General features: G+C 38.1%; 2 protein-coding genes across 2 annotated transcripts in view; one reads left to right on the top strand and one right to left on the bottom strand.

The window, feature by feature from the left end:
- LOC146161573 (dynein axonemal heavy chain 8-like) overlaps positions 1-26,353 on the bottom strand; it is a 46,915-nt gene that overhangs the window by 2,729 nt on the left and 17,833 nt on the right. The window contains exons 45-75 of the mRNA XM_083385450.1: positions 25,987-26,096; positions 25,469-25,632; positions 24,729-24,924; positions 24,132-24,254; positions 23,845-23,975; positions 23,417-23,570; positions 22,502-22,666; positions 21,629-21,855; positions 21,034-21,152; positions 20,812-20,915; positions 16,513-16,680; positions 16,052-16,180; positions 15,667-15,809; positions 14,828-14,973; positions 14,126-14,365; positions 13,202-13,415; positions 12,840-12,933; positions 12,493-12,627; positions 11,927-12,079; positions 11,467-11,641; positions 11,167-11,317; positions 10,984-11,063; positions 10,418-10,578; positions 9,729-9,913; positions 9,043-9,206; positions 8,209-8,420; positions 7,630-7,773; positions 7,227-7,377; positions 6,572-6,723; positions 5,752-5,985; positions 5,069-5,221 (exon numbers count right to left, since the gene is read on the bottom strand). Of these exons, the coding sequence (XP_083241576.1) occupies positions 5,069-5,221; positions 5,752-5,985; positions 6,572-6,723; positions 7,227-7,377; positions 7,630-7,773; positions 8,209-8,420; positions 9,043-9,206; positions 9,729-9,913; positions 10,418-10,578; positions 10,984-11,063; positions 11,167-11,317; positions 11,467-11,641; positions 11,927-12,079; positions 12,493-12,627; positions 12,840-12,933; positions 13,202-13,415; positions 14,126-14,365; positions 14,828-14,973; positions 15,667-15,809; positions 16,052-16,180; positions 16,513-16,680; positions 20,812-20,915; positions 21,034-21,152; positions 21,629-21,855; positions 22,502-22,666; positions 23,417-23,570; positions 23,845-23,975; positions 24,132-24,254; positions 24,729-24,924; positions 25,469-25,632; positions 25,987-26,096 (4,877 nt within the window). The remainder of the gene's footprint in view (positions 1-5,068; positions 5,222-5,751; positions 5,986-6,571; positions 6,724-7,226; positions 7,378-7,629; positions 7,774-8,208; positions 8,421-9,042; positions 9,207-9,728; positions 9,914-10,417; positions 10,579-10,983; positions 11,064-11,166; positions 11,318-11,466; positions 11,642-11,926; positions 12,080-12,492; positions 12,628-12,839; positions 12,934-13,201; positions 13,416-14,125; positions 14,366-14,827; positions 14,974-15,666; positions 15,810-16,051; positions 16,181-16,512; positions 16,681-20,811; positions 20,916-21,033; positions 21,153-21,628; positions 21,856-22,501; positions 22,667-23,416; positions 23,571-23,844; positions 23,976-24,131; positions 24,255-24,728; positions 24,925-25,468; positions 25,633-25,986; positions 26,097-26,353) is intronic.
- Positions 2,473-4,391, top strand: LOC146161574 (twinfilin-1-like). Its single transcript, XM_083384348.1, has one exon. The coding sequence runs from the start codon at positions 2,500-2,502 to the stop codon at positions 3,523-3,525; it is 1,026 nt and encodes a 341-aa protein (XP_083240474.1). The 5' UTR covers positions 2,473-2,499; the 3' UTR covers positions 3,526-4,391.

Here is a 26,353-nt window from a genome sequence, read left to right as displayed (position 1 = left end):
TTCGTTGGTTAGAGGCAAGAATAATTTTTGAATTGTAAAGTCATATAATTTTATTTTCCTTTGTCATTTGAGGTTATATTTAATTCGTTTCTGTCGCATTTTCATATTACCTACCTATCGATAGTATTTCGTTTATAATCTTGCTTAAAGTATTTCGCAAATATTGCTGCTGCAGTTTTCCGTTTAAAATTTTTCTATTCAACCATTTCCAACTTTTTATCTTTGGTATTTCGCCCTGAAGTGAGTATTGTTTTGTGCTAAATGTGTGCCGTGACGCCTTCAATTTTCTGGTTTTATAAAATAAACTTTTGTGTTGAAGTTTTTTAAATTCGATAGAGCCACTAATTACGAGGTCGATAAAGCCACTAATTACGAAAGTTATTTTTAGGATTCATTGATCATTTAAAAACAAACACAAACAACCTAAGCAGACGTATCGCTATTCAATGTTCAACTAATTCTAACCAATTTTTTTCTAAGTTAACAAAATTAAAATCCAATAGTGCAGTTGAATTAGATTAAAAATGGTCAAACATAGATCTTTAAATACAAGAAGTGTTGCCTTACGTTTAAAATGTCCTATTGACATGCAATTGGTTAGGGGTGCCCAAAACGTGACATTTTTTCCGATAACCAATATCGTGAACAAAAAGTATCACAATCCGATACCCAATGACGTCATAACCATGCCCACATATGCAGAGTAGTTAAAAATTATAAACGTTTAAAAATACTTTTACGGGTTTTAAGGCTAAATTTGCAGGTTTAGTTACACCCAGTTGTTAACTTATTTGTTTGGTAAATTTAACCCATATAATCGAAAATCCATACAATTGGGACTCAATTAAAAAAAAGAATTATAAAAAGAATCGATCGAAAAATAACATGCATAATAAATCCACTCCATATAATCGGAAATCCGAACTCAAATAGAAAATATATCATAATAAAAAGAATGGCACGAAAAATAACATGTATTACTTGATCTTTTTCATACAAAAACATCATCGGAAAAATTGTTTAATATGAAGTTATTTATTTTTCTGTATAACGTTCACTGGTACATTGTAAGTTGCACATTGAGCGATAGTGCACAATGTGCACTTAATCGTCACATATCGCACTTAATCGTCACATATCGCAAGTGCACATTGTGCGCACAATGTGCACATTTCGGTTTGCGTACATATCACAAGTGCACAATGTGCACCTTGGTATGTGCACCGAACCGTGCACATATCGCAAGTGCACATTGTGCGCACAATGTGCACGTTTTGGTTTTGAGTCCTGTTGTTGCTGTGGCTAAACTGTTAGAACACGTAACCTTTCAAGCAACCTTCAAGTCAACTCAACAAATGATGCCGGTTTCAAATCATAGCAGAAACCAGTATTAGTCTTCTACTTATCAGCTTTAGCCCTGCAGTTTACTTGAAATACGATAACTTAACTTCATACCTTAAAATTATAACTTGAATTCGCGTGGGCACAAAAATTCTGACACACTCAAAAAAGTTTAATTAAAGTGTGAATTGTTAATTAAAGCTGTAAGAGAAATGGAAAATGTGGATTACACCAATGATACTATATAAGTATTATTGATTAAACCTAATCCCTACATACTTGACGATTTGAGCGAAAACGTTCCACATGACTGGTTCACCTGTCACACCTTACGCAATAGCTCTTAAACAAAACAGAGATCTTGACTTCCTGTTGTCACGTTTGTTAGCGACGTATCTAAGAACTTAACACCAGTTTGTTACCAGCACAAATATATGAATATATTTAACTCGAGTCAAGGCTTCGTCGTAAAATAGACGTTTGCTACTACTGGCAGTTTACCACTGAATTGTATGACGCCCACACGAAAAAGTATCTCTGCTGAATTGCTTAAATCGAAAGTCCCATTTATAGATACAGGAAGGAAAGTTAGGCGAGCAGTAACTCCAACAAGTTGTGACAACTATCGGATTCGGAACATCACCTACGCACCCGGTTTCAACCGAATTGTCACATTTAGCTTAACAGTTTTGTAGTGTGCCAGTCTACGAATCATCGCTTGAATGTGAGGCCAAGTAGAACTGTTACTGTACACCGTTTAACATTTATAAACAAAGCTAACTCTCAATTGTTTAAAAATAACTGCAAACTTACAAATGTATAGCTAGGTTTTATTTATTTACAAAATCCTAATAAATAGCTGTCAATTGTAGACAATTAATAATTTCATTTTTATTTTTAGAACCTAAATTTAGAAGTTATTATCCTAATATTTGAGTTAAGGATCAGGTTTGCTGTGGATAAAAGTTAGTTTGTTTGGCATCAGTTTTGTAGTTATGAAATCTTTTTAAAAAAAAATCTGAATAGTTTTTACGTTTCACCAGATTCTTTAAATAAATACTGGACTAAGCTGCCTACAACTTTGAACAACTTGCATTAACCACTTAACCACACATTTTTGAATGCAGAAAATTGATATTAATCTTAGGTAATTGAGCAATGTCTCATCAGACTGGAATTCAGTGCAGCGATGAACTAAAGGAAATGTTTCGAAAATGCTTCAACGAAGGCAACGTGAGGTGCTTTAAGATTATTATTGAAAATGAAAGCCTGGTTCCATCGACAACGATTAAAAAGCACTCTGATGACTGGGAAGCAGAGTTTGACACGGGTACCAAGGGCTTTTTCAAACCAAAGCAACCTTGCTATGCTTTGTACCAACTTAACACAAACAGCGACTGGCTTTTGATACTATATTCTCCAGACGATTCGCCAACAAGATTAAAAATGCTCTATGCTGCCACCCGTGCCACCCTCAAGAATGAAATTGGAGGAGACCTTATCAAAGAAGAAATTTATGGCAACAGCCCAGAAGAAGTGTCCCTTGCAGGATACCACAGCCACAAGAGTCTGAAGGCTGCTCCAAATCCACTTACTATGGCTGAAGAGGAATTAAAATCAATAGACGATGATAAAAGAGTCGTTGGAAGCTGCACGAGGGACCAGACTTCTGTACAAGGGGTGGCCTTCCCGATTACACAGGGCGTTGAAAAAGGCCTGTACGATTTTAAAGATGGTGTCATTAACCACATTGAGCTTTGCATCGATATTAAAGAGGAAATCATTATCAAAAAATCTGCACACTCCATATCGGCTGTTGAGCTGGAGGGGCTCATATCCTCGGAGTATGCTAGTTACCACATGTTTAAATATGCACATCGTCACAATGATGAAGACTTGGAAGTTAATTTCTTCATATATGTTATGCCAGGTTCCTCAATTTCGGTTAAGAACAGGATGCTGTATTCTTCCTGCAAGGCTCCACTTATCGATGTGATATCCGGACCACCATATGATATTCCGCTAGAGAAGAGAGTGGAGTGTGATTCAGAGGATTCTATCACTGAAAATTTCCTGCGCCTTGAGGTACATCCACCAGCTAAAGAAACCAAGGCAGCATTTAGCAAACCAAAAGCTCCAGGAAAACGTGCGCCAGCTCGGAGGCCGAATAGGAACGGTGCTTGATTATCTATTATCTTTTCTTCCTCATTTATTTTTCCACTTCCCACTGATAAGCTATAATCAAGTGCATGGCTATAGATTTTATGCTACACATTGATCAGCAATCTAATTTTTAATGAGTATAAAAAAAATTAATCCGTACTTGGGTTTTTGGTGTAGAGCGCATGACACCATTGAAACTTTAAGTATATATTTTGTACATTGACATTTATAGTTTAAATATATTGTAATTTTTGAGACTCATGAGCACTTTTGTCTGTAGATATTAAAATTGCCTTGGCATGATAAGTGCACTATAAAGTTCTATTTGAAAGTTAGAAATTAATGACGGCCTATCAACCTTTAGGTCGTAACCTTTTCCGTTTTGCTCTATTAAAATATCTTATGTATTTTAAAAATTATGTCTATTGCTGACAACATGTGTGAAAAACTTTTAGCTAAAAAAAAGAAATGCATTTTAGTTTTAATTTGACCTGTTTTGTATGCAGTCAATTATCTTGGATAGCATATTTATATGCTTTTGTAAAATCTCCTTCATTCAAACTCTAATTGAACTTATGGTATTAAGCAAATCCATAATTCAAGCCTTCCTCATTCATATTTAAAGTAATTACTTCATTTACTTGGCTGATGTATCTTTCAGTTTACTGCTTAAAAAGTAATGTACATATAGTTTTATTTAATTGTACTGTGATCCAGTATGCTTTATTGAAGTTATAGTTTCCGTTAAACTTTGGGCTGCTCCTTTGATTTGAGTGTTAGTATGCATTATTCACAGCTTATGATGTATGCCAATAAAACAATCTTACATGAAAATTGTATCTTATGCTATATGAAATGCTACCCCTGTTTAAAAAACACGATTAATTGTACTCTGTCCTTTTTTTCTATCCAAACTGCAACCTTAACAGTTTTGATGAAACTACATCCAAAGTGTTGATTTGTTTATTTGGAACCAATACAGCATATTACCAGTGTACATTCCGACTCTTTGACATTCAATGTCAATATAGGTAGCAAACCTCCTTTATGATTAATGTTCATACTTGAAAATAACAGCATATTCTACCATAGTTTATGTTAAAATTTCTTTGTATTGTTACAACTTGCAAAAAGGCAGGATTAGAGTTTAAAAAAAATCAACAAGTTTTAATGTTTTAGGACATAGCATAATATATATAACCATTTTATTCAAAACACTATTAAACCATTTAATATCGTATAAATCCATGGGAGTTAGCCTTTTTTGCTAACAAGTCGTATCCAGTGGTTCAATTCAGGTTGCAGTAAGCCGTCGAAAATGTTCCTTACAACGATCAGATCTAACGTAGGCTTTAACAAACGAAAAACCAGACCTGAATCAGCATTATCGCGGTGTTTTATAGTAAAATTGCAAGCCCGTGTTGGTAAACATTTGATGGAGGCCGAAATTATATTTCTATAACCACACGGTTCTTTATAAGCAACAACGCTACGCACGTCCAACATAAATTCAGCACGACAGTGTAAATGTTTTGCCGGAAGCCTTAAAGTAACACGTACTTACCTCGCTCATGATGATGGTTCCCTCGATGGCTAGTTTGAGGTCGGTGAGCGTGCTCCTCACCAGGGTGATGACCTTCTGCATTCGGGCGATCTCCTGCTTCAGGAAGATGTTGAGCGAGTTGAGCAATCCCATCTTGACGAGGCGCGAGCGAACCTGCACACATTCACATGTAAAATGCACGCCTCGACGCTTAAAAGAGTATTATGAATCAGTGTTACCGATAAATCAGGTTGCAGCAGGCCATATTTCTTTCGTTGGTTCTAAACTTGCTTCATCACTGAGCCTGCCTGGGTTGGGTTGGGTGGGTAATTGATTTGTCTGACAGTAGCCATAAGTTCGAATCTCATGGCGACCTGAATTTTCTAGCTTTGTCTGGCTTGGAAAGAAGTTCTAGATAGGCTCATCGAGTTCGGTAGGCCGTTCTGAATTTTTCGGGAGTAATTCTTAGCAGTATGTCTTTTTTTTTATTTATCAGCTTACTTTTATACCAAGTTTCGTATTTATAATTGTCACCAAAGAAATAGACACTCTGATGACCAGAAAATCAAAATGAATGAGTTCGCAGCCTTTCTGATGATGTTTCTAAGGCAAATCTAGAGCGCAAACATGAAACAAAAACATATTTTCAAAACAAGCTTCGCAAAATGGGCGCGAACCAACGCGTACAAGAAGCCACAGTGTACCTCGTGAGCAATATAATCGGACGGCAGCCTTGTGAGCATGTCGTGCGCCTGTCGGAAGACCACCGACTCCCTGGTCTCCCCGGATCCACCTCCGGCGTCCTTGGGCTGGATGTTGAGGATCGTGTCGAGGATGCTGGTGGCCGAGTTGGTTTGGTAGGTGATGTCGGCGTTCAGGTGGAGGCCGAACACCTCAGGCTTGTCGGTCAGCGGCAGCGTCTCGATCGCTTCCATCACCTGTATTACACGGATAAAGGTTTGTCGTTTTACAAAGACCGAAAAACGTTTTAAGAAACATTCACCTTAGAGAGAAAAACTAGGAGCAAATTGGAATAGTGTTTTCATTCTGTAAATTTATTCTGAGATTTCCAATCACCCTTTACTTCTGATATTTTTACCCGTTTTTTACGCCCATTGTTGTGAATTAATTTTGTGTTGTAAATTAAATTTACTTTTTTTGGTTTTTAAATGAATAAATTTACATTTTGCCCTTGTGACGTAAAATAAGGCCTTTGATTTTAGATGAAATGAAGGCTAAAAACAAATAGGAGTGATTCACTAGAAATAAAGTGGTATAAAACAAATATGTAACAATAGTTGTTAGAATAATTGTAGTGTTTTCGGGAAACCTTTGCTGTTAAATTAGTATGATGAATATCTAACTAATGCAAAACATTACGCTGCAACTAAAAACTACAATATCACTACAGGGTGGTGGATCTAATCGATATTAGTCGAGGACTTTTGAAACTCGAATATTTTTCCAAATTTAATTAGTTGGACACTTTTTGCGGTAATTTTATCATCGCCGCTCAGCGCTCACCTCCTTGGTGGTTTTGAAGTGTGGAATCTTGTACCCGGTGTGGAAGCTAAAGGAGTCGACGAACATGCCCTCGTGGAACCAAACAGTGGCGAAGGTGTTGAGCAGACGCTTGTCGTAGTCGTCGGTGACGCGCCCGCCGTACTGCACCTCGCCTGATACACAGCAAATATATTTATTAAAAGTTTATGCAAATGCCCGACACTTCCTAAATGGCGCCATAAAGTGTAAAAGTATGGAGCTTAAGTATTGTAGCCCGACGTTGACAGCGGGTAAAGAGAAAAATGTCAAATGTGTTTATTACCATAAGAGTCGTCTTGATAATTTTCGCCCAATTTACAGTTTTTTAATTAGTTCTAAAAAAATCCGTTGTCGCTAAAAGTATTGTATGTCATAGAGTACAACTTTTCGACATTTTACAACGTTTCAGCTAGTCGGCGTCTAATGTTATATTTGTCTGGTCGACAATAGTCCTGGTCTGGTGGCTGTTTATATTTAAACCAGATTTTATGCCGCTTTGGTAATTAGCTTGTATCCAGTATTGCGACTAAAAAGTGGTATTATTTTTTTAAGTAGTGACGTAAGTTGGCCCAAACTGTCCTCAATCCGTCTTTTTATAATAATCGCGCAAAATGAAACTGGCGGCATTTCATCGTACCAATCATGTAACGGACGTTGGACCACTGTATTCCGCGCTTGGGGTCCAGGTCGTCGAGGTGGTTCTGCAGGAACTGAACAGTAGCGTAGTGGTCCGACGTGTTGAACTCGTACGGGATGTTCCAGCCAAGAGGACCGAACTTACGGCGCTCCTGAAAGACACAGCGCGAAACGATAAAATGTAAATTTTTCTTTTGTTAAAAAAAGTTGCTTTAGTCTTTTTGCTGATATTTTAAATAAATCATCTGTTTAAAGAAAAATAGGGGTTTTATTGCTTTTACTGCTAACAAGTTGTAAATTTTCGAACACAGACAATAAATATAATTTTTTACTTTTGAACTGTTATTTAGTTGGTTTATATTTTTACACTTATCGAAAACTTTTTTAAAATGCTGGCCACCGACCTGCACTGAAGTATGTAAGAATCCGATGGCGTAGAGAAGCGGCTTCCACTGGGGCAGGTTGTTCACGTCGAGCTGGTCTTGCGAGATTCCAGCGAAGGTTCGGGTCAGGCCCGCCTTCACTCCTTGCGGCGGTTCGTTGGTGAACTGAAAGGATTTTAAACGTCAAAATAATGTTATATCATTGGTATAGAAAATCGGTTAGAAGAATTTATAGCCTTGAAGATTCATGGTTAAAATAAGTTTAGGTGGGAATGAAAACACTACACATTTTTTTGAGGTAATCTAACTTAATATTTACATCAACGGGAAGTGGTTCGAAAAGCACAACCAAGAAGAAGTAATGATTCAAAACCCAACAGAGTCGTTTGTCCGAACACCTACATATGCGTCTCTCGCCGTAATATGCTTAATTCGGGCCACCTATACTCAGAAATTAGCACCAATTAAGTCAATTCAAAAACACTACTAAATTTTAAGGTTTCAAAATAGAAGAATAAAATAAAAATCATTACGTTGAAATACCGATTAGGGTTCAAAACAACATCGCGTCGTCCAAGTAAAAATGCGCGTCTGACTTGCCTTAATGCTTGACTGTAGCAGGGTGATGGGAAACTTTGGATGCTCCTCAGCGGTGATCCAGGTTCGGAAGCCGGGGTTCACGTTCTCGGCGGTTTGCACGGTGTCAAGCAACTCGTCCATAAAGTCGAGCCCGAGATGGCAGTTCTGCAGCAGCACCCAGCCACCCGACTGCATCAGCGTGCTCACTAGCCGGCGCGCGTGCACTTCCTGGCCTGTCAATCAAAATCGGAGGCGTTTTTTTTATTGTTTTCGAGTGGCATTGGTTTTTTCGAAAATCAAACATTTAGCGTCGTGTTTTTAAGCTTTCGAAAGGAAAATGGAGCAAATAGGACAAAGCAAATGTATTTAGATGGGCAAACAATCCTCGTTAATCTGGTTTGTTTCGTTATAAATTATAAGATGTCATTTTAGCGAGGATTTCGGATTATAGAAAAGCAAACAATCAGTAAACTTGCAAATACACCACTATTGACCTCAAACGGAATTAAAATTCCATACAGAGCGTTGAATATTTAGTCTAAAGAGTATAAACCGCAAAGTTATTATGCGAGGGACGATTTTTTTTGTTGGAAAATCGTGAGTCATTTTAGTTTCAGTTTTTTAATAAATTTTTTGCTATTGATTTTGCACATTTGTTAAAGACTTTCGTCGGAATGCAACGATCAAAAAGGGATTCCCGATAGCTTTGCTTCGGATAACCGGGATTCCCGTTCTTCGGGGTCCGAATTTTAATAAAAATTTAGATATATTATTATTTGCGTAAAAGCGATTGCAATGCACCAAATTGAGGTTTAATATTATCGCGATTTTGTTGTTTGTTTTTAATAGCCTTACCCTGTCCCATGGAGATGGCTCTGCAGTCGATATTCTTCTTCTTGGCAAGAGTGGATATTTGGTCGGTTGGATCGGATCCCTGCGACAGAAGGCAGACCATCGGGACGCGGATGTTGCTCTCAGCGTGGGTCTCCTCCAGATTCAAGATAACAGCCTCGGAAAATCTGAAGGAAAACAACGATAAGCAAATGTGCAACTGGATTAAGCTAAAGTTAATTAACCCAACAATGGTGATGGTGAATACAAAATAACAAAAATATATTTAAGTGATTGAATCGGAAATTGAGGTGCTTAAATCTTAGTTTGAAAAGTGGTTTAACGTCCCCTAAATTTACAAAAGGATCATTAATTGTGGCAGTTACAGCCGGTTAGTAAACCTATATATTTATTTCTTTTGAAATACAAGAAAAGTGTACCATACAAATTAGAAATATTGCATAATAGAATTTCACTTTAATTGTTAAATGTCAAACGTCTGGCAAAACTATAACGCACTAAAATTAATTATCGCCCTACGTCTTACTATAGGCTACCGGAAACTCGTTATTGTGTTACTTTCGTAAGACGGGCAAGTTGAACAAGAAAAGATGCTTTACCGGAAACTCGTTATTGTGCTACTTTTGTAAGACGGCCAAGTTGAACAAGAAAAGATGCTTCCCAAACCTAAAAGCCAATGAAAAACGCACCTTCTTCCGAGCGAGTCTCCGATGTACTTCCTGGCTTGTGGCATGATGCGGTCGGGGCACCAGGACCTGATAAGCAGCAGCTTGCGGAAGGTGTCCAGGGACGCGTTGTAACCATCAGGTATCACCTCCTCCTCGGGCGCCTCTGTGTCGAACCAGGCCTTCCATTGCTTCTCGTTGCGCGAAATCTACGTGGTACAGGGAATTCTAACTGGCTAATTCGGGGAAAGGTTGACACATTTGTATTTTTTATGTGATTTGTGGATTGCTGTTTTTCAATTTATTTATTTTTACTTTACTCCAACTGTGATGTTAGCAAGTGGTACAAAAACGTTTGCTACCCCACACAAGGAATGCGCAATTACAAATCTGTCGTCATCACACCTAAATTTATTGAAGATTTGATTAGAGTTTCAATACCTAGTTGGGTATAGTTTTAATTTTAATGAATTAGTACAACTAAAAGATTCTAATTTAAACAAATTAAAATATTTTAATTTTAAAAAGTATATTTTGCGTTTTATAGGATTTCTTCTATTTGAAACACTGTTTGCCTTCATAATATTTTGCTATTAAATTTGTAAGTTTTTCTTGCTGATACCCATTACTTTTATACTTGCTCGGTAGACAAAAATTGACATCACGCGAACGCGTAAATTCAAATAATATATTCTACAGCGCAGCGAGTTCACCTGGTTGAGGATTTCCCTGAACTCAGGCAGCTTCTGCAGCTGGACGAGGTTAAGCCAGGTGATGTCAAGGATCCACTTGCACGGCTTGGCCTGCACCGACTTGAGGTCGAGCGCCGCTCCTCCCTTGATGAACGACTGGAACTCGCTGCCGCGGATAACACCTGGAAAAAGTTAGTAATTGCCGTGTTTAAAAGCGGACCTTGTAAACAACAGCGAAAAGTACATTTGCAAATCACAGCAAGCCGTAAAACACTTCCACATGATAAAAGTACGGCAAATCGATACTACTTTGGATCCGACATTAGTGGTTATTATTACATGACCTGCCACGCCATCAACACTATATCACAAAAACATCGACACCTAAACAACAAACACTTAATCTTAGGAGTTGACATCGTTGCTGAAAAAAAAATGAATAAAAAGGTCCAGAGTCAATTGTGACACCATGAGCCTCTTACCCGACAGAATCGAAACTGAACCTATTTTCTCTTTTGAATTATACTGAGTAATTTTACGAGCTGTTCGTGATAATTTCGGAAATCCAGCAAATACATTCGTAATACCTTTTCTCAGATCAATCTTCAAAGCCATGAGCAGGGTGAAGAGCAGTTTGTGTGTTTCATAAAGTCCTCTGCATGTGTAGCTGAAAAAACACAAACAGAATAATACAAACAAATTCGCAGAAAACTTTGGCAGAATACATTTGATTTTATTTGTTTATCGAAGAGTTGCGTACACATACATACCGGAATGAGAGGTAGGTCAGGAATTCAATAATGTTGTTGATTCTCTTTGAAGGTATGGGCGACTTAACGGATTTCGCCATCGACTCATCAAACAGTCCAAGGAATTGAGTGAGCGAAGTTTGGTACATAACGTTCACCATTGACATCTCGACTGAAATAATTCAACTTGGGTGATAAAAATGTGAAGTTTTAGCAGTGGATTACCGGAACTTAGCAATAGATGGGCCTACGTTAAGGAATTTTTAAAAAAAATATATATCTTAACAAAAACAAAGTATATATTGGGTAAGAAAGACGTACCAATCAGGAAGTAGACGATTGATCCACGGATAGCAACTGGCCTGAATTCTTCACGAGCGGAATTAATCTTGATTTCTGTGTCGGCAGCGATGATCAGCTTCTCACTAACCTCCATCGCCATCTCTTTGGTGGTTCCAAGCATTTCGATAAGCGATTCATCGTCCACAAGTGAACCCTCGAAAAAGTATAATAAACAAATAGTTATTTTCGAACAGAACACCATGGATTGTAATATGAACCGGTTTATAAAAATACGAAATGTGATTATGTATGTTTTACCATTTTTTTTTAATTCTCGACAGTAAATAAAGATTTCAACAACATGTCGTGAGAAATGCAAAGTAAAATACAATTTTCAACACGGTAAAAAATTACAATTTTTATCACATAAGAAGAATGCAAGGGTTTGCTCTTTGTATCTTTGTAACTCAACCCTCTACAAATGATTGTCTTATGCTACCTTTGTACTTGTGAGCTTGTACAAGAGGTTGTCTTCCAGTTCTTTCATCTTCCTCTTGTACTGGGTCACCTCCTCCATCAGCTTGACTCTCTCAGATTCGAGTTCCTGCTTCTCGGTGAGGATCACACGGCCGAGCAGTTGGTCCTCAAGACCCTAAAACAGATGTTTAACGTTTGAAGTGACTATAACACCAAACACGATTGCTGTTTATATTGTTGACGTTTTAGAAACTTTTATCAAATAAACTACTGTTATGACAGGTATAAAAGAATAACAAATCATAATTACAAATATTTTTAACTTTTTTTTTTTTTTTGTTTTTTAAAAGTCATTTATAACTACTAGCAAGTTAAGTAATTATCCAAGTTAGTAATTACTTAAGTCAGGACCAAGTTTAAGTCATTGCAGCCACGCCTCATTTAGTCGTTTGCCCCTATTGCTTAAGTCAATGCCCAAAAACCTTAGTCACGCTGAGCCATTTAACAAAAAAATCACGATAACAAGGGTACTTGGACAACTCCGTCAACAAATTACTTTCAAAATGGAAACTATCCCAATTAGGTTACCTGCATTGTGACAGTGAAGTCAATGATCGATGTCTTTGCGCTGACTTCTGGTGTGTACGCCGGGTTGGGCAGCTTGGTTGTGATGTAGAGTTGAAAGCCGGTCATCACGTCACACTCTTTGTCGCCGACTTTTACCTGCGAACAATTGCATGTTCGATTATAACTAAACCACACCGTTGACCACAGACAGTCAAACTTTGAAATTAATAATGATAATCCCGTTTTAAGCTGGTATTTTTTAAACATGAGTTTTCAAACGTTTCAAGGTAATTTATTCGAATATTCACTCTTCTCTAACATATAAAACGGTCAAAATCCACTAGTGTAACTTGTAAAACTACGCCTACTTTATAGGTGCTTCCAGCTTTGATGAAATTCTTTTCCAGTACGTTGTCCAGGGCTGGATCCAATTCTTCGCCAATATCTTCGATAATAAGTGGTCTGCAAAGTAAATGTATGCAGTAAGCAAAATTATAGACCACGTCAATTCCGTTCAATATTTTTTGTTTGAGCTTTGAACAACTTTACATTTTCAAAGGTTGTTCTTCAAAATGTACATTTCTTAGGTTAGGCTAATAAGCTGTTGGTGTACACAGAAAATACGACACCTAATGATTAAATGTAAAAATGAAATATATTTTGGTACCCAAGTGATGTGTAAATAAAATAAATAAAAGCACACAAGCGGAACATGTTTTGATATTCCCACCTTCCTTGGGAGAGGGCATCTTCCAGATGTGTCCTGAAGTACTTGTGGTTAAGGGTTGTGCAGATCAGTTGGTTGTCCTTTTCCTTGTTCTTGATCCAGGTTTTGCCTTGACCTTGGGGGTCCATGAGCAGCGCGTACCTGGTCGCCTTAGTAACGATGATGCCGTTCTGCACCGAGAGATCGTCGCTCGGCAGACCTTGCAAGTTCCACTCGCCTAACAACGTAATACAGTTTCGTTATTTGAACTCTTTAAAATCATATTTGAAATATTTAGATTTATGCTACCGAAATATTAAAATACATAAACTCTAGAGGCAACACAATACACCGGGGAACTAATTTTTTGTTACATTGACAACGACACTTACCCTTGCTTAAATTTGTGGCGGTGAATTCAAATATCAAGTTATTTTTTGTTAAACTACAGATTTTTTGCAGTCTATAACAGCGGTCCCAATATTTAAATCGCAACTATGATGCGACCACTAGAATATAAGTAAGTTGTTCACAAAACATTCACAAACAGGTTGATAAATGACACTTTATGTGAAAACTTTATTGAAGTAATAGAAAATCAATTTGCGTGCCGCAAATATTTAAATCTGAAATATTTAACACTCTTCATATAACAGAATGGAAAAATCAGAATGGACTGTCGACAATACAATATCATATAAAGCTCGGTTCAGGCAAAAAATGGCGCTTTTAAACTTCCTCGGGGCAATCGTGCGCGATGCTCCAAAAGTAATCTTGAAATCTAGGACATTAAAATGCAGAAAAATGCAAAATACTATTCTATGATTACAAGAAAAACATAAAAAAACTCGCATCCCAAAGTTTTACAATAAAATTTGTCCACGCTTGTGTAAGAAAACTGTTTAAATTGCATGAACTAATGCAAGAGTATGAAGTAAAAAAACTAACCAATGGTTGGTGCATCGATCAACATCGCGATCAGGTTAAGATCGGAGACGAACGGGATCTTCCTTTCAGCCAACTCCTTCTCCCAAGTTTCCTTGATCATGTAGTTCCTGAACTCCTGGTTGAATGGTCCGCAGTAGGAGAGGAAGCCGGTTGCTAGAAGCACGTTGCCAACCAACTCCGCAATCTCCGCCTTGAACTTTTGGCTCTGCTCCGTCCAACGGATTTTCTCGCCTCCCAGACCTTAATGGCGAGATTTGTTTGTTGTTAAGTATGGATCAATTAACACTACCGAGCCAATCTGTTTCTACATCTTCTTGCACTAACACAGATGTCAATTATAAGACTCGTGATTTCTAGTGTTGCAACAGCTTAGGTTTTTGAGCAGAATGGCTTGATTGACTTACGTCATTGAGTCTTAGGACTCGGGTGGTTTAAGTATATTTTTTAAGTATTTTCATTTAACATTCTTTTACAAAATTTATTCCAATTTATGCGCAAAACAATTTGCTCGCTATACGTTGCATTTTTGTTATTATTTAGTTAGTTATCGCTCCTAAGCGGCGATTTTAATAGTTTAACGTTTTATTTGTTATGCCAATGACTTGACTTGAAGTTGACCTGCTCTAAATGACTTGGGCAACTAGCGACTCGGACTTGACTTGTTATTGTTAATTTGAACTTAAGTTATTCTGTTAAGCCAACCTTCGATGAGCTGGGTGGCCGCGGTCATTTTCCTGCGGCACGAATCGGCGTCGTCCAACAGTTCTTGCTTCTCGCTCATGGCCGCGTCGAACTTGGCCTGAACCTCGTCTAACTCTTTCTGCTTCTCGTCCAGCTGGGCTTGGGCTCTGCGCGACACAACAACTTACTGAAAACTTTGACTGCTGGCACTAATAAGCCTCGACGTTTAAGTTGTTTTGAGCGCGCTTTCACTTGCTTACACTGTATAGCCGACAATGCTGCTATAGTTTACTTCTGTTGCATTTGAAAAGCCAGGCCTTACGTTTGTTTCACGTTTTATACCAAGGTGAATGTTTTAGGACTATTTATTAGGCTTATATTGCTTTGGCGTTTGCTTAACTTACTGCGATAATGAACTGGACTGTTTTACTTAAACAAGCAACTGTTTAATTAAAACAACGCCAGCTCGCCAATGTGAGTGAAATTTGCCCAGGGCGAGTGCTGATTGACACAAAAACTGTTGTAGTTATCAAACCTACGGACTTGATTTGTGTATATGCGACTTGACTTTGGTAACCAATAATAAAAAATATTGACTAACTATTATTTAAAAAATAGTTCAACGCACGTTTGATTTCAAACCATGTAATTTTGCAGACGGCTTGACTAACACTGAAGTCAATTCAAAAGTTAAAATAAAACACCGTTATGTCGTTATGGCCAGATTAAAATGAATCAATTACGTTGTGCCTTAAACCCATTTGGATAAAAAGTGTCTTTCAGCTAAATTAATTGTTTCTAAATTCAGTTTAAAAAACAAATTATGCGAAACACATGGTAATCAATAAACAATTGCTTACACTCCCAGGTCGTTGAGGGCGATGGCAAGTTTGGCTTCCTGCTTGGCCAAGTTGGCTTTTAGGGGAAGCACCTCCTTGTTGATGGAGAAGAAGGAAGCCATCGCTTTGGTCCACGACAAAAGTCCGGCGACGTTTCCGCACACCTGTCGAGATGTGTCGTATGTTCATTTGGTGTACACTGTTCAAGTGTACAGTATACACAGTCGAACAAGAATGTGTAATCCAAAGTCAGGAAACACATAAGATCGCGAAGAGTGGTGTAATTTCAATTAGATTCGAGTACTAACAAAAAATATTTTAACTAGTAGGTCTTGCGTTTGATTAAACAAAACGCATTCGACAAGATGATCAGTGATCTACGAATAGGATTCCCTAAGTTGCGAACCTTTTTGGCATTCTCGAAGGTGTAATCCTCCATATCAAAGTAGGGGGCAAGCAGTTCAATCGTTTCTTCGTTCATCGTATCCTTGTCGAAATTCTTCAAGTTGCCCATGAATCCGCTTTGCGACATGAGCTGTGAAAGAGCAAATTACATATTCAACGGCGTGAAATTAAAGTAATTTGATAAAATCATTCGCTGCAAATATCAACTACAAAATTCTTTAAATTTAGTAAAGCTGAATAAATAATTTTAAAACGAAAATAGATTTTTACATATTTTGAATTAATGACAAAGCGTCGAAAATAACTTAAATTTATACGCGTCAGAAACATTCTCATTTTTCAAACACTAAAGACGACTTAAAAAAATAGGGTTTTCTCTTCACATTATATAGTGGGAAAAACGATGTCGGTTTGAGTAACCCTTCTTTGTCGAAACTTTTGAAATGTACAAATGTGGTATACCTTTAGTGCTTCACTCCACGAAGGTTTAAGACAGGGTCGATCGGGGTCAGGCTCCACCTTGTTGACCGGTCTTTGGAAAAGGATCAGCACACAGTCCATGATACGCATGATCAAGTGCGGAGGCTTGGCGAGCTTTCGGACAGTCGCAATGTCGGCTGCTTTGATGGTCTGGAAACAAATCATATTTAAATACCTAAAAGGAAGATGAACCCTTTTTTATAATGAAAAGTGGAATTTTGCCCTTTAAATTGCCTGGTTAGACATTATTTTGGCGAAGTAATTTCAAAATTTAAGTAAGTTATATAGAGACCGATCGGTGAGTTTGTTTGTCAAAAATATGCAAAAAACAAAACAAACAAAGAGTGGACAAAAAATAAAAAGGAGGCTTTACGACTAAAGATTTAAAATCATAATACACAAAAATTTCAATTTTTGTATGCCTTTCCACAGAGCAAACTTACATTCAAAGCTTCCTCGGCAGCGCGCATCGCCGGTTCGGCGGCTTCCAGCTTCTTGACGGCGATTGATTTCTCGACAGCGATCGTGTCGACGATGGTTTGCGCTTTCTCCTTCACGATCAACACGGCGTTCTTTACCTTCTCAGCAGCTTGGGCCGAAACCGTGACCTCTTTTAGCACCTGGGTGACAAATGCAAAAAACCTTGTTTATCTTGTATATTTGCGCTTAAGCAAAAGTATTTTTGACATATTGAGGCATAGTGAATTGCCAGCTTTTAGAAAACAGTTTGTTTGCACAAAATGTCTTCAAAGGGGACAACAGATAATTATACACGCGCTGGAGCAATGGTATCGTGAGTTTCTTATGGACAAGGTTTTCAAATGACTTCTAAATTATATATGTTTTTTACTGAACAATTAAAACCAAAAAACATTTGACGTAATGTGGTGTTAAAAGTAGTGGTATATTTTTTAATTAAAAAAAAACATATTAAAATAATTGCTCAAAACAAGAATGATTACTTAGGGACAGCGCCACCTAGAACATTTATCAATTTCCCTGTGCCTTACTTTAGTATAGTGAATTGTTTTGTAAAATCGTGTTGGCCTGTGACGAAATACCTGTCAGGCTGTACTTACTCAACCTTAAGCCAATACTCAGTGTGGCTGTAAAGTATAACACCAGCGAATGTAAAGATGGGGCTGACATTGACAACCCTACATTCGCTACAATAAATTACTCCTCTGTTTCTCAAAACATAAAATCAATTTGTGATATTTTGTTTTCATATTCCAGGGGTGGGCAATCTTTTCAGCAACGCGATCCACATTTTAAAATTCAAGAGTTTAAAGAATCGCATAAAATAAATAAATGTTTATTTTTGTACCACCACGTGAGTCTGGGCTCTGGAGGCCACAACCGGTTTTTTGAAAACATAGTAACAAAGATGACAATTATGGATTTGTGTATGGTTTCATTCTTTGAAACATTAACACTGTAATGTTACACCAAAGGGTAAACCAGTTTAATGCGGTTGTTCAACAAAAAACACTGTTTTGTCACAAATTAATTATTAATTATAAACAAAACATAAATAAACGAAAACATAGTTTTACCGAGGTAAACATACAACATCATTTTCAGATATTTAAAATAGGTTCCTCTGGCATATATTTCTTTAACCAACGTTTAGGCTTACTATCCGATAGTTGCCACTGTTTGTGGCAGCCACGCTAAAACGATCAGAGAAAAGTGACATTCGGTGCTCGTCATGCCCAAATGCACCCGTGCAACGCTTGACCGCGCAGCAGGAATATGTGCGTAGGCGTTGTGCGTATTAACCGCACGAGATTCGAAGAATTTTCAATTGGATTTCGCATAGTATATTTAAAATAGGTTCCTCTGGCATATATTTCTTTAACCAACGTTTCGGCTTTATATCCGATAGTACTATCTATCCGATAGTAAGCCGAAACGTTGGTTAAAGAAATATATGCCAGAGGAACCTATTTTAAATATACTATGCCTGGTAGCAACAGCATACTTATCATTTTCAGATATTCGAGTGTATACCATGCCAAATGGATGTTACATGTTATTGCTGTGTATGTTTTAATCTAACAGTTTTTTCCCTATTCCAAACTGGTATTGAGCATTATTGGCAGTCTATGACAAAGCAGTGTTGACATACAGGTGGGTAGGAGTACCTGGTGTGTTTGTGAAAACACTATTGTTCAAATAAAAACAAATAAGGGCGCCATGACCAGCTGTCGACGTAGTGTTTTGTTAACTGATGCAGCGCAACAACGTTTCCATTTAAAACTTTTTTATGGTAAGTTATAAGTTGCGATAAATAGCCGTTTAGTATTTTCCATATCTTCTATTTTTTAACATTATCAGTACAGAAAACGTTATTTTTTCATTACCTATAAGATTCATTACGCAGGAGAAACGTTATGCATTACTGAGTTAGTGGCAGTAATCTGTTAGCATCGGCTCAGTCTATCCTTTATATGATCGTTTAATGTTAGCAAATTGCAATTTAGTTGATGTCTAGTTATAAGTGTTTCGGTTACATTTTGTTTGTTGTTATTCTTTCAATGTTTAGAGTTTAGACGATTAAACCAACACCATAATGCAAGACACCTATGGTACCGTGAACCATCGCCAATATAACCATCGTCATAATATAACACTAAAAAAACACAGTTTGTGCAGTTTAGACTAAGTTTAAAGGGTAAATTTATGACTTGTGACGTCACCGACGAAGGCATACGTCTAGGGTTGCTAACTTGTAAGCTTATGCGTGTCCTAACATCACAGTTTTCATGCATTTTGGCGCAAGGCAGCAAAAGTAAAAGGCACTTCGAAAGAAGTTAAGACTTTGGTCGAGGTGCGATTTACCGAGCAAGGGTGCTGCAAATTAATAATAAGTTTGTTTGAAGTTGCATTTGTTTGTAACGACGTTTGTACATTTATATATTTAAGGTAAACGTATAGAGACCACTTAGTACGCGCGATGACAAGCAAAGTAAAAGAGCACCAAGTCGGGGACTTGAATGGTTGTCAGCTGGAAACCAAAATGCATCAACTAGTTAAAAGCGATTGGAAACCGGGAACTAGACATAATTTAAAGGACGGTAGCAAGAGTTTGTTTAGCATTGACCCCAGACCGACGGCTAACCAACCCGGTAACGGAATAGTAACCGTCAAGAAAGATGCACCACGTTGGAATGAATTGGAAAGAAGTATGAATTCGAAAGATTTCAAGCAGCGTGCAAAAAAGTTTGACAAAAAACCATTGTCAGAGACCGTCAAGCCGGATGTGAAGGCAAGTCAAGCGCTTATACTTAGCAAGTTTGAGTCGGCGCGAAGGATGCCTGGAGAAAAAGGTCACTGCAGCAGGGCGGCCATTAAGAAAACTGTGAACGCAGCGATACGAAGTGGAGATGCAACCAACATGATATCGGCGTTCACGGGAACCCCTGCAAGTCGGCGAGCAGTATGTAAACAGATAAGGTAACCAATTACTAAAAAATGAAATACCGTATTTAAGGTATAATTAACTAACTGTTTGCAATTCAGCGCCAGCCAAGGAGGAAGTGGCAAAACCTCGAGGGGAGGACAAGTAAAATCCAGCAAAGGCGGAAGTGGCAACACATCGAAGGGAAGACAAGTGAAAGCCAGCAAAGGCGGAAGTGGCAACACATCGAGGAGAGGACAAGTAAAATCCAGCAAAGGCGGAAGTGGCAACACATCGAGGAGAGGACAAGTGAAAGTCAGCAAAGGCGGAAGTGGCAAAATCTCGAAAAGAAGAAAGTAGAAGACAAGAAGATATAGAGTTTATGTGGAATCAAATAGCAGCTTTTAAAATGCCTGATTAAACAATTTTCTTTGCCATCTTCGCTATTGAGGCGCCAATAGATTAGCTTTATTTCTATGCTTGTTTGTTTCTAAAACTCCATCTTTTTGGCACAAGAAAAACTAGGTAAAAGAGACAGGTTTCGATTGCGACAATTTTAAACATTCTATGTGTAAAACGAACGACATATTACAACAGCTCTGCGTAACGCAAGTAGCATAAATATTAAAAACCTTGCAGCCATGGGTGATTGCTGCGTAGACTAATTATTATTCGGCCTAATGCAGATCGCTTTTGTACGTTTTATTTTTTTATATACCTAATTACGCCTTATGTAAAAGTTGTGTTAGATATTTAGATCAACTATACTAGCATACGTGTTTGTTCGCTTTTTCCGATTGTTAATTGAGTTTTTTAATTATAAATTAATTTGAACAGTACATCTGCCTGATCAACTCTTTGTAAAGACTCGTGTTTACCTTGTCCGCTTTAACTGACGCAACAGCCAGATCTTTTTCTTTAACGACGAGTTCTTTGGATAGTTGGGCGACCGACTCTCCCGCCTCGAGTAGTTTTGATAAACCTAAACGACAAACGTGTGCACTATTACATCTAAAGTTGGTTAAAATCGGAATATATTAAATAACCGGATTCTGGTCACTTTCAGTTGGGCATTGTATATTATTTTAAGCCAGGCAAACCTGTGTTCATGCGCTCGGCTAGATCCGCCAACAGCGCGTGGTTCTCTTTGTAAATTCCCTTGTAGCCATCCAGAAAGGACAAGTAAGACTTTGGCGTAACGTGTGTTGTGCGGCGATATCTGGAATCGATTGTACGTCAAACAAATGTAAGAGTGATAAAAAAACTAATCAGATAAGAGAAGCTAATGCATATCTTTTTATATGGCGTCTAAGTATAGTTATTCTTGTGGGAAGGAGAAAAAAATATGCTTTAATTTACTAATGTCAATTATTTTGCGGTTAAAGTTTATAATAATAAACAAACAAGTCTTTTTAGTGGTAGTTATCAAACGAAGCGCTGCGCCGTGTGAAAATATACAACTAAACAAATATTTGTTGCCAGTCGGTGGCATCAACGAGAAATAAGTTTTGCTTTGTGCGGTATGCCGACCAATGTGCAATGTGCGTGTTTGACATACGTAAAACAATTTCAAGAACCTACGTAGAAGAACGTCAAACAATTGCTTTGCTTTTAAATAGTTTAGGTGAAGCAAATGTCAGCAAGCACGCAACCAAAAAACAAATCAACAAACAGCAAAGATAGAAAAACGATTACCGGTCGAAGTACTCCACACAAGTCTCGGCCACTTTGTCGTGGAAGACGCCCATTGTCTGAATAAGCTGCTGCTTTGTTTCGGGGCTGCACACGATGTCGACCTTGGACAGGAAGTGGTCGGATACGGCGACCAAAGCGTCGCGCGGCCACCGGGTGAACCAGTCCATTGTGCAGCCGCTGAACAGGCCCGGGAACTTGAGTGCCCGGTTGCGAAACTTTTCGCCGATCTGGAATGAACAAAGCGTAGGTTATTTTAACAAACGATACGTTTTTAGGGTTGCTGTAAGATAAGTAGTGGAATATTATTAGTGCTGGATTAAACATTTACAAAATCTATATACTACTATTCAAATTTTAAATTGTTTTGGCAGAACGTCGCCATTTATCGAACGAAATGTTTTTTCAATTTGATATATGCCGAGGTTGTTATAAAGTGGAGTTTTTGTATGAATTGTCCGAACACAAAAGCGACTTCATAGGAGTAAAATAACAGTTGCTGTTCACATATGTGTGCGTGTATTTCGTTTTTGGAAGATGTGTTTCTTTTCCAGATTACAGCTAGAAATAGAATAGCATTCCTTTATCGGTTCTATTTTCTAACGGGACTTGGTTTAATAATTTAGTATACAATGACGAACTTTATGCGCATTATTTTTAATGGAGTTAAAAACATATTAGTTAAACAAAAATAGGCAATTTCCAAAACATATCAAAACAATGCAATAACCCGGAAAGGTAAATGCACAATCTGACACTGATGTTTGAGTTAACAAATATATTTTCTAAACCATTTTATCTGCCACGACTGATATTTGTCTGTGTTGTAAAACTTCTACCGCCATTAAGCCATAACACAGCAGTGAATTGACTGACCGGCGAAAAGCAGAGGACGATGTGGAGGTTGTCTCGTGAGCGCGAGATGAAGTAGTCGTAGAGGTTCTCCTGGGTGGGAGGTCTTCGCGGGAACTCGCGCTTCATAACAGAGATAAGGCCTTGCGTGATTTCGTCGATCTCGTCCCGAGCAAAGAGTCCGGAAACCTGTGCGAAGATGGAAAAGCGGTGATTAGCATACCAAACAATATAAAGGCAGAGGGGTAAATACTTTCTGGGGGAGGCGCGTTTGTCTAGCAAAATGTATCCAGATTACACACACCTTTACAAGCTAGATTTTCTAAGAAATAAGCCTTATGTGCATTGACGAAATACTAGCGTAATGAATTTCATCGGTTAGAAGTAACCGAATCCCGGTATAAACAAATCAGTTTGTTTAAGAAAGAAAAAAAAACAGTTCGTTTAGGAAAGAAATGCTAAAGTTTATGGTTGTCACATGTAAAGGCTTGTATGACTGTTGTTTACGTGTTGGCTGTTTTTTATTTAGCTTTATTAGCATTGAAATTTCCCAAATCTGCTTTCACATGCCAAATTCGGGTTCAGATACTTTTAAGTAGTGTGACGTTTTATTTTATGCATAGGACAAATGGTCGGGACTTGGGAGATAAAAAGAAGAATCACCACCATTGCAAGTTAGCCAATCGTGGGTGCTTAGAATCAATCAAATTGTCAATCTTTAATCCCCAACTCAAAGTTTCTATACCGTTTCTGTGCACTAGCATGATACAAATTTAATTTTTGGGGGGGAGAAAAAAATATTTATAATATTTATTTTTAAAAACTCTAATACAAATTTGGTATTTTCGTTAAAAATTTAGCATAAGAAGAACACCTTTAAAGCTGCACACCTACAACAAATTTTAAGACAATGCTCTAATTTTAAACATGAGTCTCGACCTCGCCCGACGACAAAATGTTGTTGAGGTATTCGAGGAATCCTTCTTCCTTGATGTCGTTGTCGGTGAAGATGAAGGATACTCCGTTGCCATTCCCACCAGCAATGCGATACAACACCTTCAGGTCGTCCATCAGGTTCTGAGCGTTGTAAGTCCTTCAAGGGAAAATATAATGGTAAAATAAACACAAAGCTATATGACTGGGTAAAAATCGTGTTACAGACGTTTAAACAATAGACGAACTCTGTAAAGCATTTATTTATTCAAAAATCTAAACCATATACGTGTGCGCCAAAAAGAACACCAAACCCAAAAGAAAGGCTCGGTAAAATTCAACATAGGTAATGCAAGCGAGATAGTTTGCAAATGTGGCCCCTTTGGCACTTCTAAACGGTTAAAAAGTTTTTCGGATCAATGTTGATCACCTACCTTGACAATGTGATTTGGAACGACTTGTAGCCAGCGATAAACGAGGCGAGTTTGGTAAGACTCTGCTTTCCAGAACCGCCCACTCCGACGAGCAGCGCGCTTCCACGAGGAGTGCGCACAATGCGGGAGATCTGGAGAGAAAATGCGTTGAGAAGCAATTACGATAAAAAAACATTACAGATTTAAGTTCTGACTGGCGAACCTTACGGCTGTGCAAAATATACATTTAAACGGAGTAAAAGCGGCTTAAATTAAAGTTTCGGTCCACCTAGAACCCTCAAGCCAACCTTGACGAGGTGGGTCATTGCGTCTTTGAAGAAGACCAGGTCCATGGCGGCGCCTCTCACCGTCTCGTTATACATCACCATGTAGCTGTACAGCTTCTCCGATAGATCGGCCAGGGTGGGAACCTGAATGAGCAAAAGGGAAACGTAACTGAAGCACTGTTTCCTGGTGATCTAGAATATAACTACTGACAGGTGAAACTTGAAAAATGCAGATTACAGAATATAAAATAAAAAGTTATTTTTTGCCTTTTTACACAGAAATTGCGCCCAATGTTTTACCTAATTGCTAAACGAAAAACAATGTCAGACAAAACGGATAGTAATGCATATGTGCCAGTAGACAAGAACTAAGTAATTAACTAGTGAAAAGTTTAGCATGATGCGCAATTCAAGATTCATAATCTAAAACAAACCCTAAAAAAATAACATTTTGGCCTTTGTTGCGTACCATTCACGTCTATCGAATTTCCAATAAATTGCTGAACGAGGAACAAAGCAAGAAAATCAAACCGACGATACCAAATAATAAACTACAATCGCGCAGCTTCATATTTAATTAAATTAATACAAAAAGCGAATCCACAAAGCCTTTCATACCCGCTCGTATATCTTGGGCGCATCTAGATCAGCGTCGTCTCCCTCTTCCCCCGTGGGTTCTGGGGCGTCGCGGAGGAAGTCGACGAAGTAGGGTTCGCTCTCTCCCACCAGCCCGTCCAGGTCGCTTTCGATCTTCTCCTTCACAACTCGGGTGATCGCCTTATCGAACCACTCCTTGTCGTCGGCGTTGGTGAATCTGGACAGAAACAGCGCTTTGAGGCGATTTGTGGTGCGCTAGAGAAGTCAGCCTCGTCTCCACGCAGATTTAGGTAATTGTAATACTTTTCCCGCTCTAATATTTGATTAGATTTAACGAGGTTGTATACTAGTATACGAAATCATCATTATCGTTCGTTATTTGAACTTGCGTTTCGTTATTTTGAAAGTGGATATTTTTAGTTATAAATACTCACAAGTGTCTTCGGGATTCAATAGAAATATACGCATTCAGTTATTGTCGTAAAGGTGGACTTTTTAAACGCAGCACCAAGTGTATTTCTCGTCCTATACATGCAATACATATTTAAGGTTTTTTTTTCGCGTCTCAGTAAAAACCAAAAGTTTTTTTTTTAATGAGGCATTTCTGTATTTAAACCAAAATGAAACGTCGTTCTGATTCTCTTCTATTTGTGTGCACCCAAATATGTCACAAAAGGTTCCACTATAGTTTTCCAAACTTTTTTCCAAAAGTCGCGGAACACGCGAACCAATAGAACGGCAAAAAATAGTGGGATTGCGACCTGTCGGCGATCACTCTGGTGCACTCGTGCTTGAAGAGCAGCAGGACTTCGGTGACGGTCGTGCATTCGGGGGCCTTGACGGTTAGCATTCCTTGCCAGATGCGCGACAAGTCACGCAAGTTGAAGATGTAGTGGAACTTGGCAGGGGTCGGAAGCATCTTGACCTGAGCGACATCAGAGCCGATTGTGCTAAAATAAGCTTAATTAGCCAAACTAGATTTGGCCCTAAAAACAGCTGAGTTAATATAGAGTAGTTAAAAGGAAGTTTATTTTCTTTACTTTAATTTATTTTTATTTCGTTATTTTACATTTTATGATATATTTATTAGGAAAAATCTAACAACAGCGTATTAACCCACTGAGGTGTCATAATCAACAGAAATGTTACCAAAAAGTCTTTATCACACCAGACCAAAGAAATAACGGGCTTAGCATATATTTTTCTACGGTATTATTTACAAGAGGCGGTACTTGGTTAATAAAGGGTCGCTTCAAAAAACTTTCAAAACAGCACAAACCTTGGTCCACTGCCAGAGTGTTCTTGTTGCCGAGACCAGGTCGGGTATGACGTCACAAACTTCCGCATCGAAACCTCGTTCCACGCAGAAGTAGCCGCTGCCGATTATACCTGAGGAGAAATGGCGCGTTATCAGAACAAAACTTATCCAAATTGAATCTGCTTTGTAAAAAAGTAAAACATTTTTCGGAACAATATTACAAAACTGTGGTCAAGACGGTGTCAATAAAAATACAAAAAAAATGGATTTGCGTGATTGTTTCGTGTATGCATTGTTTTCAAGTCACAAGTTATATACGCTGTTTTGTCAGACTACCAAATTACCAACTTATTATTAGACGCAATTCCACAACAGAGCAGCGTGTGAC

This window comes from Ascidiella aspersa, chromosome 3 (genome assembly GCF_963924565.1).
Source record: "Ascidiella aspersa chromosome 3, kaAscAspe10.2, whole genome shotgun sequence".
Taxonomy (NCBI): domain Eukaryota; kingdom Metazoa; phylum Chordata; class Ascidiacea; order Phlebobranchia; family Ascidiidae; genus Ascidiella; species Ascidiella aspersa.
This window is presented reverse-complemented; position numbering and strand designations above follow the sequence as displayed.